Consider the following 16,805-nt stretch of genomic DNA (forward strand, 5'->3'; position numbering starts at 1 on the left):
TTTTTTTTTTTTGAAAATTTGTGAATTTTCATTAGAGAAAATGTATTGTAGAAGCTACAAAAAGTTTATACATACCATAAGCCTTGCCAAAAAAAATAAAAACAAGAGCTATCGCAATGAATTTCTTCACTAGTGAAAGGAAAGCCTTTTACACAAACTTTAGCCAGTTCCGCAACAAATGCTTGAAAAGCTTCCTGTGGCTCCTAGCAAGAATTGCATCTCTGATCCCTCTATCCAATGCTCTGAATAACACTTGCGTCGGGGTGAAGAGGTTGTTATGTAGTCGATTGTTTCTCTCTGTCCAGACAGTGTAGATGACGGACTGTGCAGCAAGCCTCCTAAGGGTTTTAGTAGAGGTGGCATCAGAGGAATCCAACCAAGCTGATAAGGCCTCCCAGGTGTGAAATACGAAGGGACGGTAGCCCAATCTTCTAGTCACTTGTGTCCAGATCTCCTCACTGAGCTCACAACGAAGGAATAAGTGGTCACGAGTTTCAAGCCCTTGTCCACAAACGCAGCATGTAGTTTCTATTTGCATTCCCCAGCTTGCCAAACGAGAACGAGTAGGAAGCCGATCTAGATGCGTGAGCCAGAACATAAACGCATGTCTGGGGGTTGCCCCTTTAAACCACACCTGCTGCACCCAAGGAGGCGGGACAGCTCTTTGTCTCAGTGCCTCCCAGGTTTGCTTCGCGCTGAAAGAGTCTTTCTCCTCACCATCAATGTTCCAGAGAAATGAGTCAGTATCAGGGCTATTGGCTGGAGAGGGTATTGTGGTGAGATAGATGTGCAGCTGCTCCACCTGCGGTGAACGACAAGGTCTCAGAAGCCAGCCTGAGGGAGAGCAGGCTTGCGAAACAGTAGCGTTAATTGGGATACCAGTCTGAGCTGGTCCAGATGGTCCGGTAAAGAGGATGAGCTGACCAAATGGAGACCAATAGTCATACCAGAAGCTTATCTGCTGGCCATTTCCCACGATGCACCGGAGAAACCTGATGGCTTGAGTGCGCAACCGCAGTAGAGCCTTCCACGTCCACGAGTTTGCTTTTTTTCTCATCCAAAAGCCAGAATGAACCCTCTTTGATTTTATTATTTTTAAGCCACTGAGCCCACAGGGAGTCCCCGGCGAACAGCCTCCAAATAAGCTTAAGACAGAGTGTTTTATTCCAGGTAGAAAAGCACCTGAAGCCAAGACCTCCTTCCACTTTTGGGAGACAGAGTGATTTCCAAGCAACTTTTGCAGCCGGCTTCTTGTTAATGTCACCTGTCCACAAGAACCTAGAACAGAGACTTTCAATTTGTCTTATGCAAGCTTTAGGCAGTATGAAAGCCGTTGCCCAGAAGTTAACTGTTCCGTAGATCACTGAGGAGATAAGGGCTATACGACCCGCATATGTCAGAGCAAGAGCAGACCAATTAGTGAATCGGGAAGCCACTTTGTCAATCAGCGGCCTGTAGTCAGCAGTCCGAAGCTTGCGGTGCATAAGAGGAAGCCCCAAATAACGAAATGGAAATGAACCAATCTTGAAACCAAGAGTAGAGATCTCTAGGGTTTCACACTGGTTCACCCCTGCAAGATAGAGCTCAGTCTTGTCCTTATTCATAGAAAGGCCTGACATGCCGGAGAACTCCTGCAGAACTGAGGTGATGTTGTGCAATGACTCCTTCTTGCCATCGAAGAAAACCATTATGTCATCTGCAAATGCAAGGTGCGTGACTTGCGGGTTGGAAGCTGTCGGATGGAAGCCAATAGAGGAGTTTTCATAATTTTTGTTTAAGAGCTGGGAGAACACTTCCATTGCAATGGTGAAAAGGTAAGGCGAGATTGAGTCTCCTTGCCTAAGACCTTTGGCTCCCTTGAAATACCCACAGGATTCTCCGTTGATTGAGATTGAGAAGCTCGTAGTTGTAATACATTGACTGATGAGCTTGATAAAATGCAAGGGAAAGGCCATAGCGTGCATTGTGTTGGTGAGGAATTCCCAGTGAACTGAATCAAAGGCTTTCCGGAGGTCAACCTTTAGTAGGCCACGAGAGGAGATGCTTTTCTGATTATATCCTTGAACAAGCTCTGTTGCAAGTAACACGTTCTCCACCAAGAGACGGCCTGGGATGAAGGCTGATTGTGAGTTGGTGATGAGATCCGGCAGGACTGCCTTGAGGCGATTTGCAAGGAGCTTAGTAACTACTTTGTAGATTGTGTTGCAACAGGCAATTGGGCGAAACTCGCTCATTCGAGAAGCATTGGGTGTTTTTGGAATGAGGGATATCAAGGTGGAATTCCATTGCTTGAGTAGCTGCCCTGAGGCGAAGAACTCAAGGACAGCCGCTACAAGGTCAGGACCTACCGTATTCCAGTGCGCAGTGAAGAACTCAACACTGTACCCATCAGGCCCAGGAGCCTTGTTGCGAGGCAGAGAGAACACAGCAAGCCTAATTTCCTCAGGTGTGAACGGCGTTGAGAGTAGCTGGATTGCAGAGGGTGAGCACCGTTGTGGTAGGAGATCAGCCAGTTCGCTAACACTGAGGGGTGAAGCGCTGGATGAGGTACCAAGGAACTCAGTGAAGTAATTCACTGCAAGCTGCTGAATGCCCTGCTTCGTGTCTACTATCTGATTAGCATCATCTAGCAGATAAATGATCTGGTTTTGAGAGAGACGCGTGAGAATCACCCGATGAAAGAATTTTGAATTACAGTCTCTTTCTTTCAGCCAGCAGATTCTTGATTTTTGCCTAAGGTAGGACTCTTCTGCTTTAGCCAGGGCAATCCATTTCTGGTGAGCTACCTTATCATCATGCTGTGCTTGTGATGAAGGAGAGCTGAGCAAACTCTGTTGACAAACAAGCATTTCCTCAAAAGCTTCGCTTGTTCGTTTTTCTATGGCTGAGTAGTTCTCTCGGGCAAAGGTTCGGATGACAGACTTAAGTTCCTTCAGCTTCTTGGACAACTTCAACATCTTCGAACAATCAAAGGAGAGAGCATTCTACCACATCCTAATAAGAGTGCCAAACTCCGGATTCTGATTAAGAAGGGAAAGGAACTTAAACGGAGTTTTTACCTTTTGCTTGCCAGCATCCAGGAATAGACAACATGGGCTATGATCCGAAAACCCTGGCTCTCCAAAGACTCCAATAGAGTTGGGAAACGAGGAGAGCCAGTCCTCATTTACAAGAATCCTATCTAGTTTCTCCGCAATCAGACCAACTTCATGCTTATTGGTCCATGTGAACGTGTTACCGCAGTAAGGGAGGTCCAAGAGACATGACTTGATCAAACAATCCCTGAGGTCCCTCATTCCCCCTGTAAGCGTAACCTGGTTGGGATTAGAGTGCTCCTGAGGAGACANCATCTAGCAGATAAATGATCTGGTTTTGAGAGAGACGCGTGAGAATCACCCGATGAAAGAATTTTGAATTACAGTCTCCTTCTTTCAGCCAGCAGATTCTTGATTTTTGCCTAAGGTAGGACTCTTCTGCTTTAGCCAGGGCAATCCATTTCTGGTGAGCTACCTTATCATCATGCTGTGCTTGTGATGAAGGAGAGCTGAGCAAACTCTGTTGACAAACAAGCATTTCCTCAAAAGCTTCGCTTGTTCGTTTTTCTATGGCTGAGTAGTTCTCTCGGGCAAAGGTTCGGATGACAGACTTAAGTTCCTTCAGCTTCTTGGACAACTTCAACATCTTCGAACAATCAAAGGAGAGAGCATTCTACCACATCCTAATAAGAGTGCCAAACTCCGGATTCTGATTAAGAAGGGAAAGGAACTTAAACGGAGTTTTTACCTTTTGCTTGCCAGCATCCAGGAATAGACAACATGGGCTATGATCCGAAAACCCTGGCTCTCCAAAGACTCCAATAGAGTTGGGAAACGAGGAGAGCCAGTCCTCATTTACAAGAATCCTATCTAGTTTCTCCGCAATCAGACCAACTTCATGCTTATTGGTCCATGTGAACGTGTTACCGCAGTAAGGGAGGTCCAAGAGACATGACTTGATCAAACAATCCCTGAGGTCCCTCATTCCCCCTGTAAGCGTAACCTGGTTGGGATTAGAGTGCTCCTGAGGAGACAGGATTTGATTGAGGTCCCCAAGGACTGTCCATGGCTTGTTCAGTACTGCAGGAGACATGGAGAGGTTCTGGAGCTCGTCCCAAAGTGGCTTTCTTTCCGCAGATGAAGATGAAGAAGCATAGACAATGGAGACTACCAGTTCCGTGGAGACAAACGGTAACTTGACTAGGCACACGATCATTTGAAGCGATTTAGACAAAATGGTGACTTGGACTGAGGGGTGCCAGACTACCCATATCTTACCAAGCTCAGAGAAAGCATAATTATCCGAAAAACACCAGCCCGGGACGACACTGGAGATAAAATTTTGAGCCTTCAAAGGACTCACCCGAGTTTCAAGTATTCCACCAAAAAGAGGCTTATGTACATTTAGCCATTTCCGGAAGCTTCTACGCTTTAGGGGATCATTAAATCCTCTTACATTACGACAAAAAATATCCATAAAAAGGATATTGGTTTAGAGGGATAAGGGGCCTCTACCCCGAGCTCTAGTGTCTTTCTTCTTCAGCAGCCGCTTCGAGATTACTTGTAAGAATCTGTCAGACTCGGCTTCCGGATTGTCATCATCCCCAGACAGGCTTTCTTGCTCAGATCCTGAGTCCTGCGAAACAGTCGGACCATCCTTGGAGGATAGATGGGAAAAAAGGTTAGAGGTCAGATCAATGCACAGCTTAGCTTCATCACTTTTCTGACCAAAATTTTTAACAGTAGCCTGCTTTGAAGGAACATGTGACGGTCCTGGAGATGCTGACTTGGTATGAGGTAGAGCGGAGCCGCTTGCATCACCTTTGCTGGAAGCTACATTTGTAGGTGCAGGTTCCTTCAATACAACTATTGGGAGCTGACTTGGAATGGGAGCTTTACCTGCTGCCTTTTCCTTCTTTGTACGAGGACAGGAAGTTGTGGTGTGCTTTACCGAGCCACAGGAATTGCACTTGGGGGGAGCTGAGGTGCACTTTGAAACCGTGTGACCTACCTTCTTGCAGTGAGTGCAGAGGGAGGGGAGCCAGGGGCTGGTAACTCGAATTCTTTTGACTTGTCCTGATTCGAAACGAGCATTCACGGCATCTGGAAGAGGCTTGCGAGGATCAATGACAGTATAAACCTTTGCAACCTCTATGTTTAGGAGCTTTTCTGTATGTGGGTGAAGGCACACCGGGTGCCCAACAAGCCCAGCAATGTGCTCCAAACCTTCCCGATTGAAGAATTCAAGTGGGACTCCATGGAAATCGAGCCAGACAGGCACCATTGATAGCTCCGGCTTCTTAGGAACAACGTCAGGTGACCACTTTGCAACGAACATCGTTTGACCATCCACTTGCCATAGGGGCTGGCTAAGTATTCGTCTTCTAGCATTCGGACATGGGACTTTAAATAGAAACGAATGCCCCTCCATTTTTGAGACAGAGATATCCCTCCGCTGTTTGCTCCAGATGCCGTTGACAATGGCATGTACAGCTCCTCTGGCGGGGGGCTCCTCGTAGAACTGTCCTAGGATAAAGCTTTCCCAAGCTTTCTTATTTTTCTCAATGACAGAGTTAGGTATCGTGACACAGACCTCGCCTGAGTCAAGGAGAAATGGAGAACCTTTCTTTTGGAGAGGGGAGGAGGTTTCCTTTACCAACGCTTTCCACGGCTGGGCTTCGATTGGGGTCTGAGCAACGGGCTCCTTAGATTGAATGGAGGCCGTGATCTTTGTGGTAGCTGCAATAGGTAGAGGGGTAATCTCCCCTATCTCTCTGTCAGATACATTTGGTGGGGTGACAGTCTTTACGACTTCAGCCCTAGAGTTTGGGGATCTAGGGATTTCAATTGCTGGAACGGAGATCTCCGGGGCGGGTAAAGATTTGGTTGAGACCAAGGTTCCTTTGTTAGCTGGATTCATCAGAAGCTCAGGCAACATAACTGCAGGGGAACTGACAGACACCTCTCCGGCCGAATTTGGCGATTCAGGCGGAGATTGCCTTGAGGACGAAGGGGAGGCTGCGGATCCAGTGGAGATGCCGCGTGGGAGCTTTTTTTTGGCTTTATGTTTGCCCATGAGGGGCGGAGGAGACCGACGCCGAGATCGGTGAAGGTGGAGGGTGAACGATGAAGATCGCGTTTTAGGAGAGAAAAGTCAATGTACGGACAGAAAAAAGTCGCTCATTCCAATGTGTTTACTGTTTAGTGTCTATGTTATAAGAAAGTATAGTAATATTCTCTAAACAATACATGAATAAAAAAGTTTCTATAAACTTACCTTTTCTTTTCTCTCCTCTATTACGTTTTGGTACTGTTAATTTGTTCTCTTTTACTTTTTTTTTGGTTCTTTTCTTTCTCCCTACTGAGTACTCTACTAAACACCAATCATACACTTTGGAGTATTTGACGTATCTATGTGATTATCTGATAGAAAGTGAGGTAAGAATATGGGATTCTTAGGTATGCCAAGTTGATATACAAAATAAATAATGTATAAAAACTACGTCATGCATGATTACCTAAACACTGATTGGGGCAAAAGTCTATGTATCTATGCACTACAACAAATATGTACATTGATAGCAGACGGATATAGCTCATTTTCCGTCACTGCTATGAAAGATGAGATTTTTTTTCGCTTACTTTTTAATAGCATCTTATTAACGCTATGATAGGAAAATTATGTAGCGGGAAACAAAAGTGACTTTTGTCCGCCAATACTTAGTGAAATTATTCACTTAATCGCCAAATAAAAAAAAAACCCAAAAACTCGACACACTCTCTCTCTCTCTCTCGTTACAACCTAAGCTCAACCTAAGAAGATTTCTTCTTCTAAATTCTCTGTGTGTGCTCAAATTCTTCTAAATTTCTTATCAATTCTTCAGTTTTATCGCCGTTTGTGAAAAGCCCCAATTTCGCCGTTTGTGAAAAGCCCCAATTTCGCCCTAAATCTCCATATCCATCGCAATTGATAGCTCGAATCCATTTTTGAGGCATGTCTTTCTTCTTCCTCCTAATTTCGTTATTTGTTTCGATTATTTGTGATTTCAAACAGCTTTTGATTTCGATAAGGGTCAGATTTAGTTATCTGTTTTGTTAGGGTTCGATTTATCTAGATTTATTTCGTTATCTGTTTTTTAGGGTTCGATTATTTACAGATTTTGAGAATGTGGAGTTTCGAATCCATCTGTTTTGTTAGGGTTCGATTATTTACAGATTTGACTCAAAAATAGCTTTTGGATTTGAGTATTTGCGCCTTCATAAACTGAACGATTTTTTTTTTTTCCCAAGTGTTGGTGATTGAAATGTTGGGGAACTGAAGCTTCTCATTTCTCTGTACTCACACAACAGGTTAGTATCACTCAACCAATAGTTAAACATTATTATTACACACGAATATTGGTGATTGCTATGTTTTGTCCTTTGAGTCTGATTCGTATAAATAGTGATTAGATTAGTGAGATTTTACACAGTTAGATATTGGTTTAAGAGCATCTGTATGTGTCTGAAGTAGTGCAGTATTGTCTGAATTGTTGCTTAATGTGAGCTTTGTATAATATGTATCTCTATTTTATCTATAAAGGTTAAAATTTATATTATAACATATAATGTTGGACAAGGCATGGGTGCATCTATGCAGGTAAGGAATTATATTTCATAATTAGGTTTTATTTTGGGTTTGGATACTTTAAGATGTTCTTTTAGTTATGATTTTTTTCTTTAATTATCCATTGAAGAGCTGATCCTGGTTATAAAAGTGGAGCTTGGAAATTTGTAAGGGATGTGTCTGCGGCTTTAGGTGACATAGAAATGATAATATGTCCTTGTAAAGACTGTCGTAATGTAGTACGACAGTTAAACAGTGTTGTGGTTGAGCATCTTGTAATAAGAGGGATGGATGAGGCATACAAGGTGCATAGTGATTGGTATCATCATGGAGATGTGAAGTCAGTAGATGAATTTCAAAGTAAACCAACTCAGTGGAATGAGGAAGTTTTTGAGTTATATAAAGCTGCTGAATTTTTTGATCAAGAGTTGGCTTTTAGAGGTGACTTAGCTGACCAACCTGTGGGCGACTTAAGTGAGATTGCAGAGGGTGAGGACCAACAAGAGGATGAGTTCCTTGCAAAGATCCGGGATGCTGAAACCCCACTATACCCTAGCTGTTCAAACCACAGCAAGTTATCGGCTATTGTGACTTTGTTTAGGATTAAGACACATAATGGCTGGTCGGATAAGAGCTTCAATGAACTGCTTCAGACATTGCCAAGCATGTTGCCAGATGGTAATGTCTTTCACACATCATTGTATGATGTCAAGAAATTTTTAAAGAGCTTTCATATGGGATATGAAAAGATCGACGCATGTGTTAATGATTGCTGCCTCTTCAGAAAGAAGTTAAAGAAGCTTGATAAATGTCCCAAATGTAATGCTTCACGGTGGAAGACTAATAAGCGGACTAATGAGGTAAAGAAAGGTGTCCCACAGAAAGTATTAAGATATTTTCCAATTATACCAAGGCTGAAGAGAATGTTCAGATCAGAGGACATGGCTAAGGACTTACGGTGGCATTACACTAACAAGAGCACTGATGGAAAACTTCGACATCCAGTAGATTCTGTTACATGGGCTCAGATGAATGAGAAGTATCCTTCATTTGCAGCTGAAGAAAGGAACATACGGCTTGGGCTGTCCACAGATGGATTTAATCCATTCAACATGAAGAATAGTAATTATAGTAGCTGGCCTGTGCTATTGGTAAACTACAATTTGCCTCCTCACCTTTGTATGAAGAAGGAGAATATAATGTTGACATTATTGATTCCTGGTCCACAACAACCAGGTAATAATATTGATGTCTACCTAGAACCTCTTATTGAGGATTTGAATCATCTGTGGAAGAATGGAGAGCTAACGTATGATGCTTTTAGTAAAAGTACATTTACTCTAAAGGCAATGCTTCTCTGGACCATTAGTGATTTTCCTGCGTATGGAAATCTTGCTGGTTGTAAAGTAAAAGGTAAAATGGGATGTCCTATGTGTGGGAAAAATACTGATAGTATGTGGTTGAAGTTTAGCAGGAAACATGTCTACATGTGTCATAGAAAAGGTTTGGCTCCAACACACAGATATAGGGAAAAGAAGACTTGGTTTGATGGAAAAGTTGAGCATAGGAGAAAGTCAAGAATTTTAACTGGTCATGAAGTTCATCAGAATCTGAAAAACTTCCAAAATGATTTCGGAAATGTGAAAAAGGCTGGGATGAAGAGAAAGAGAACTGTCTATAAAGAACCAGTGTTTGACAGTGATGATGATGAAAGTGAATCCGATGAAGATGAGGAAGTAGAAGTAGATGAAGATGAGTTATCAAGGTGGAAGAAAAGATCCATTTTATTTACTCTGCCTTATTGGGAGGATCTACCAGTACGGCATAATTTGGATGTAATGCACATAGAAAAGAATGTGACTCACAGCATTGTATCCACATTGTTGCATTGTGGAAAATCTAAGGATGGTCTTAATGCTCGTAAGGATCTTCAACATCTTGGTCTAAGAAAAGAGTTGCATCCTACCACAAAAGGAAAGAGAACATATCTTCCAGCAGCACCTTGGTCTTTGTCCAAGAATGAGAAGAAGATTTTTTGCAAACGACTATTTCATTTTAAAGGTCCAGATGGATACTGTTCTAATATTTCAAGAGGAGTTTCAGTAGAAGAGTGTAAGGTAGGAGGTCTGAAATCACATGATTATCATGTCTTGATGCAACAGCTTCTCCCGGTTGCACTTAGAGGATTGTTACCAAAAGGTCCTAGAACAGCAATACTACGGCTATGCGCATTCTTCAATCATTTGTGTCAGAGAGTTATTGATATTGAGGTTATTACAGTATTGGAAGCTGAAATTGTAGAAACGCTTTGTATGTTTGAAAGGTTTTTCCCTCCAACCTTCTTTGATATCATGGTACACTTGACTGTTCATCTAGGAAGAGAAGCTAGACTAGGAGGACCTGTGCATTTTAGGTGGATGTACCCATTTGAGAGGTATATGAAAGTTCTAAAAGATTTTGTAAGAAATCCTGCAAGACCAGAGGGTTGTATAGCAGAGTCATATCTTGCAGAAGAAAGCATGCTGTTTTGTAATGAGTTTCTGAAAAAGACAACCAATGTAGAAGAAAAACCTGAGAGGAATGTAGAGTATGTGAACAGCTCTATATTAGAAGGTCGTCCAATATCAGCAGGAACGTCATTCACTCTTACTGAAATGGAGAAGAATATAGCCCATCTTGCTGTCATTCAAAATACAGCTGCCTTTGATCATTNATGGTGTGAGTGTAAGTGAATGCAGGCAAGGTTTGAGCTTGATGAAGATTGGCAAAGGATATCTGTGATTCACCAGATGGGACATTTGTGGCGATCACACAAGTCTGTCACGGTGAAGGCTATAAATTTGGCTGCAAATAACCAAGAGAGGATGAATTTGAGACCACCAAATATTGGTCCTGTTGATTGGCAAAAATTTGTCAAACTCAAAACTAGTGCTGCATTTAAGGTAATTACTTGTGATTATAATTGTTTAGTAGTTGATTGGTGATTAGTAATTAACATGTTTCATTATTAGGCCGTGAGTGAGAAATATAAAGCAAAAAGAAAGAATCAGATACCTCACACCACTAGTCGTAAAGGGATCAGCAGACTAACAGAAGAAATGGCAAGCATATATACTACAACTATGTTGTTTATTATTATACATAGTGCTTGTACTGTTACTGAAATTTTGTTTTCTGGAACAGAAAGCTGAAAGTGAAGATCCTTCCAGCGTGACAAGACTAGATGTTTGGATCAAGTCTCGCACCAAAAAGGATGGTACACCAGTAGATACGAATGCAGCTGATTTGATTGTAAGTCTGAATAGAGTTGTACACCAGTAAATAGTGTGTTATCGACTAGTAAAACCTGAAACTGTCTTTATGTTTTTCAGCAAAAAGCAGCTGAAATTGGTGGAAGTGATGCTCCAGCATTTTTAACAAATCCAGATGAAGATCACCTCGCCAAGCTTTTAGGACCTGACAATTCTGGTAGGCTGAGGGCAATGGGTAGAGGCATGAGTAAGACCAAATTAGCTTGTTTACAAATGCAGAGCAAGTGTATGGCTGAAATGGAAGAGCGGCAAGTAAAATTAGTAAAACAGGTCAATGCCTTGGAAAGTGAACTTGGCAGAATCAAGAATCAGGTTAGATACTTAAGAGTTCTCTACTATTCATCAGCCAGTTAGAGTAATATAAATTGATGTTATTTTTGTTTATGTTACAGAGACCAGAAGCTGAAATGGATGAAAACTCAGCTGCAAGAGTAACATATTCTTACTTCTTTTCATATCAGCTAAGTGATTCTTCTTAGTGTCGTTTATGATTCTTAGTTGCTCATGAAATTGTTGCAGAGTGTAAACAAAAGAGCACATCCTAAGTGTGTGTTTGTTGATTGGTCTGACATTGATGAAAATGTTGGTGAGGGTCGGATTCTTTCTTCTGATCCGGATGACATAGTGAATGACTGTCGTCTTGGCCCTTATGATCTCAAAGTGTTAGTTGAAGCTGCATATAAACCAGATGCATTTCTATGGAGACCTGCACAAAAGATCTTTCATATGAAAGAAGCTGTTGGACATATAATCGCATGGCCAACTGATAAGTGTAGACTGGTAGACAACAACATCCAAATGGAAGACATTGCCCCTATGGTATTTATAATTTCTAGCAATGTGTTAGCAATGTATTACCCCTGTCTATAATGCTAATTAATTATATTGGATTTGTTTACTGATTGTGTTTAACAGGGTATACAAGGAAACAAATGTAAACTATTGGATTTGTCTAAGGGTGACGTCATTGTTGCTGAGGGGCGTTGGGAGACACAAGAACCAAGTGCGTTGGTTAACGGAATTCCTCTTGGACCAAAAGCAGTTAAAGTATTTGTGGATTCAGTAAAGCAGCCTGATACATCACTATGGAGACCTACAGCTGAAATGTCATTTCTTGAGGACTGTTTGATGGCTTACGTATCTTGGCCCCTGAGTAAGGTTGATTTTGAAAATCCCTCAACTCCAACTGGTCAGAATGCTACATCACATGCTTCTTTGTCTGCATCAAAGGCCAAGTCTGCAGCCACAGCTTCTAAGTCTGCTACAGAGTCCAAAACTTCAGCAACAGCTTCAAAGGCTGCATCGCAGGCCAAATCTGCATCTATGTCTTCTAAGTCTGCATCTGGTTCTGAGTCTCCTGTTGATGATGCAACGGGTCCAATATCACCAATAAAGAATACTTTACCATCACAGTCTCCTCTCAGGAAGTCTCCAGTAAGTGTTTTCATATGTTATGAAGTTGTTTTTGTTAATTATATGATGACTGATGGTTTATATTGTAAACATGGCAGCGCATTAATAAAGTTATTTCCAAGGAGAATAAGAAGTGCAAGTTGATGGATTTAACTGAAAAGAATAGGGTTGTGGCTGAAGGACGATGGGGAACAAATGATCCAGAACATAAGGTTCACTTTACTCGCTTGGGTTCTAATGCAGTTAAAGTGTGGATAGATGTTGTGAAGGTGAAAAATGTAAAAGTTTGGAGGCCATCCGATGAAATAGAGATTATTGAAGATGCACTTAGCTCCTGCATTGCTTGGCCAGAGAACAAGGTCATTATGTCTTAAACTGATGGTTTTATTGTGTAATGTTAAGTACTTGAGATTGCTTGTTTATTTTGGATGTTCTTGAGACTTTGATGGTAAACTGATGTTCTTGAGACTTTTGTTATGTATTTTGGATCTGAGACGTTTATTAATCAGATTTTATGAGATTTTATAAAACAGGTTATGTGTGCTATAATCACATATCAGAAAATGCTATAAAAGTACAGGTAAACGTTATGATAAAAGAATATACCATAGCACAGTAAACAAGATAAAACAGCATTTCGCAACAGCTATATTAGATATGTATAACATAGCACGAAAAATTAAATATTGTATAAATTTTTGCAAAATTATAATCTTGATAATACAGCAGTTTATTAGAGCTATGCTATAAAACTATAACATAGCACGAAAAAACAAATGTTGTATAAATTTTTTCAAAATTATGATCTTGATAATATAGCAATTTCTTAAAGCTATGTTATATTTTTATAACATAGCATACGTAATAAGTGCTATTGTATATGGGGTACATATAATAACAGTGCCCTAAAACAGCGCTCATGAAAACGCTATCAAAAACCTATGATAGCGTTTTTCTCTGGTTAACAATGTGCATATTTGTTGTAGTGATGAGATCACTACAAATATGCATGGTTATACATATCACCCACATCATCATATCTATGTTTTCTCGATAAGATGTACTTAGTATTTAACTTGAATTGGTGGATAAAAGATTTTAACTAAAAAGGTTAAGTTTTTGAAAAATCCATGGTTGAATTAGAGAAAATGAAAAATGAACTATTTTTATCTTTCTGACGATAAATTAAGGAACTGATAAGTAATCCCCATCGGATCATTCTATCCGAATCCAAAGTTGAATGTTGAAAACGAATTGTATTTTGTTTAACATTATAAAAAAGTCGGCTAAAGTTTAATCATCAAAGTATATTAGTTGACTCTCTCGGTTGAAAGCGATTTATAGGACGAAAGTATATAGTATATTAGTATTTACCAACTAATCATGAAATGAACTTTTTGTATGGCCGAAACGTTACATACCCACGTGTCACTACTCTCTGATGTCCTCCCACGTGTCCGGAAACTCTGTTTGTATGTTGCCGTATCGTAGTTTCTTGTTAAAAAAAATACTTATCTCTGATTCCAATTAGAAAACCACTCTTATCTCTAAATTTTGGGTGGTTTACCACTTCAACATGACACACACACATAACAGATGTACACCCTGCACAACCACAGCGTAGATCGGAGTATGGTACCACGATTTTTAATATATATTGTATGAAAATACTTCTACGGTATCTTAAATGTATTGCGATGATAATTTTGTTTATGCCATTTATTATAGATCCCCAGCTTTGGGTAATACATGGTTTTAATCTGTGTATCTGTTAAACATTACTCGGCAAATACATACAATAGTTTATAATTTTTATAAGAGTTTCGACAAGAATCTGACAATAGTTGATGTATATTTATTGTTATTTTCGTTCAACTTATAAATTACAATTTTCTAAGTGACCCATTAATAAACCAAAATTTTATATGTTCAATCAACTAAGCATTGACATTAACTTATCAAACGATAATACATTGAATTGGAATCTGACGTTCCAAGTATATGATTGATGATATTTTATATATTTTAAATTTTTTGTTGATGAACATTTCAAATATCTTAAAATATTTTATTAAGGTTGGGAGAAAGAATGGTTTTCTTGTTTTAAAAACAGAAATGCTTTAATTTCAAACTAGTATTATATGTTTAGGTTATATGCAATTTATGATAGCACATATAGAAAGTTCTTTAGAATCTGTGGATAGGGTTTCTGGTGGATACTTATATAAAAAAAAAAAAGAAGTTACAAGTGGAGAAAACTCATTAGAAAAGATTAATTGGAAGTCTAGCTAATTTTATGGCTAATATATATATAGGAATTTTACTTTGGTTGAAACCTATATAATAAAAAAAAACTGAAAAAGTCAACTAAAAATCGACCCCAACTCCTCGAATTGAATATCATATGTAGTTCCTCTACTCATGTCCATTAATAACCAATCAATAGAGAAAATCACATTCATAATGTAGAATTATCCATGTTGACTCGATACAAATATTAAACCACTAAAAAGAACACGTTATAAATTCGACATCAATTGATAAGTTTTGAGATGTAACTAATCCGTTGCGCACATTCTCAATGTGGAATGTAAAGCTAACAAAATTCATAAACTTTACGATAGTAAAATATTTTATTATTATGTATAGATTATAATTTTACTGTTTGGGTTGGGAGAGATATGAAGATTCCCTCTTCCTGAGTTTATTTGAACATTATACATTAGGAAGCAAACCACACATCTCTTAATTGTTTAATAATACGGTTATGTGTTTGCTGTTTGCTTCTTTAATAGTAATACAGTACTTAGTTGTTAGTTATGATTTCAACTCTTATACTTTCTATGAAATTTTCATGGCTCAAAAACATTAGTAACAAGGATGATTATAAATGTTTTGACATTTTGTTTCATTCACGCACGCACCCAATAATTCTACGTTAAATACTTAGGATGATTGAGTTATATTTGAGTTTAATCTCTCTATCTTTTTTCTTTTGGTCAAACTAATTAATCTCTCTAGTTAAAATATATGTTCTGTCATATCGATTGCAACGTTGAATGTAAAAAGAATTTGGATAATGTATTCACTCTTTTGTAATCCCATATGACGGGTTGATCGAACTACCTGTCAAAATAATCTTTTCAAACTATAATCTTATTCATTCATTTGTGCTACTGAGACCTTAGTTCCAATTACTTTATTTGAAGAGGGATATGTACATGTAAAATGGTGGTCGGTGTTTTATTCCGAGAGTGTTTAGTTATAGATACTCTTTGCGCATATGGTAATATATCCTTCTGTGTTTATAAGAGAAAGCAAAAATGCGTTGAAGAAGCTTAATAGTTAATTTGGTCAACTTTACGTTGCCAGAAAGGTGTGAGATGGTGGCATACGGCGATGACTGATAAGAGAGAGACCATAGACATTTGACTATTTTATTTGCTTTCTTCTTTATTTGCTCTATCTGAAATGTGAATGCCGAGATAGAAATAAAGACTGTAGTTTTGGGCTTATCTTACAAGTGGCAAGTATAGAAATAAGACTTGCTTTGTCCAAAAAAAAAGAAAAAGAAATAAGACTTGCAATTTTATCTCCATATCCTGTCAAATTTCTGTGTCATCTTATCTGATAAAAATTAATAATATATATAATTAAAAAACAGAAGTCTTATTTTAGTAGCTTTTTTTGGTTTTTAAAATAATAAATAAGCTTTTCATCTTGTTGTTATTGTAATTTTATTATATTTTAAAATCTAATTAACCACCTCAAGGGTCCTTCAATTATTAATTATAAATTTGGTATATGCTCGTCATATTATTAAACAAATATTATGCATCTGATAGGGGTAAATTTTGATTGTAGAGAGGACGAAACAGATGTTGACATAAGAACGCACCATCATCAATGAGAGACTCCGGATGAACTGCATACAATGATCTCAAGTTTATAATGGAGTTGCTCTAAGGATCCTTTATATATTTGGTAAGTGAAAATAAGAAATGTCGGAATTGGAATCAAAGAGCTCAAGTTTTTAGTAGCAATGATTTATAATAAGATAAAAACGAATACTGTATATGGTGAAACCTAAGTCTAGGGAGATATATTTAATTTAATATTCCAATTGATTTGAGTTTTTATGAGATTTTAAATAATATCGATGATTTTAGGGAAGTTTATGGTTACTGTTAGAAGAACAAAAAGAATAATACAGAACGAAATAAACAGTTTTTGAGAAATAAAAAGAAAATTTGCAGAAAAGTACAAAATAGTAAATGGTAACCAAACAATAAAATTATCTTTTAAAATATATTAAATATTAAATAAATCAAAAATTTAATGATAATACTAATATTACCTTTAATGTATATATAATGAATTTTATATCTGATTTAAAATAAAGTTTGTAAATTAAATTTTAGTTATTTCATATTAAATATT

General features: G+C 38.7%; 2 protein-coding genes across 2 annotated transcripts; both read left to right on the forward strand.

Annotated features, from left to right (window-relative positions):
* LOC104733337 lies at positions 6,901-10,373 on the forward strand. Its single transcript, XM_010452920.2, has 2 exons — positions 6,901-7,385; positions 7,772-10,373. Exon 2 carries the CDS (start codon positions 7,845-7,847, stop codon positions 10,371-10,373), a length of 2,529 nt encoding a protein of 842 aa, XP_010451222.1. The 5' UTR covers positions 6,901-7,385; positions 7,772-7,844.
* On the forward strand, positions 10,366-11,446 carry LOC104731101. Its single transcript, XM_010450366.2, has 5 exons — positions 10,366-10,583; positions 10,653-10,742; positions 10,825-10,932; positions 11,013-11,264; positions 11,345-11,446. Exons 1-5 carry the CDS (start codon positions 10,374-10,376, stop codon positions 11,429-11,431), a joined length of 747 nt encoding a protein of 248 aa, XP_010448668.1. The 5' UTR covers positions 10,366-10,373; the 3' UTR covers positions 11,432-11,446.

This window comes from Camelina sativa, chromosome 12 (genome assembly GCF_000633955.1).
Source record: "Camelina sativa cultivar DH55 chromosome 12, Cs, whole genome shotgun sequence".
NCBI classification, from domain to species: Eukaryota; Viridiplantae; Streptophyta; class Magnoliopsida; order Brassicales; family Brassicaceae; genus Camelina; species Camelina sativa.

Excerpts from the sequence above, each read along its gene's own strand:
- LOC104731101 (XM_010450366.2), top strand. The coding sequence starts at position 10,374 with ATGCAGGCAAGGTTTGAGCTTGATGAAGATTGGCAAAGGATATCTGTG. Across the intron at positions 10,743-10,824 it reads GCAGACTAACAGAAGAAATG|AAAGCTGAAAGTGAAGATCC; the intron begins GCAAGCATATAT and ends TTTCTGGAACAG. Across the intron at positions 11,265-11,344 it reads TTGGCAGAATCAAGAATCAG|AGACCAGAAGCTGAAATGGA; the intron begins GTTAGATACTTA and ends TTTATGTTACAG.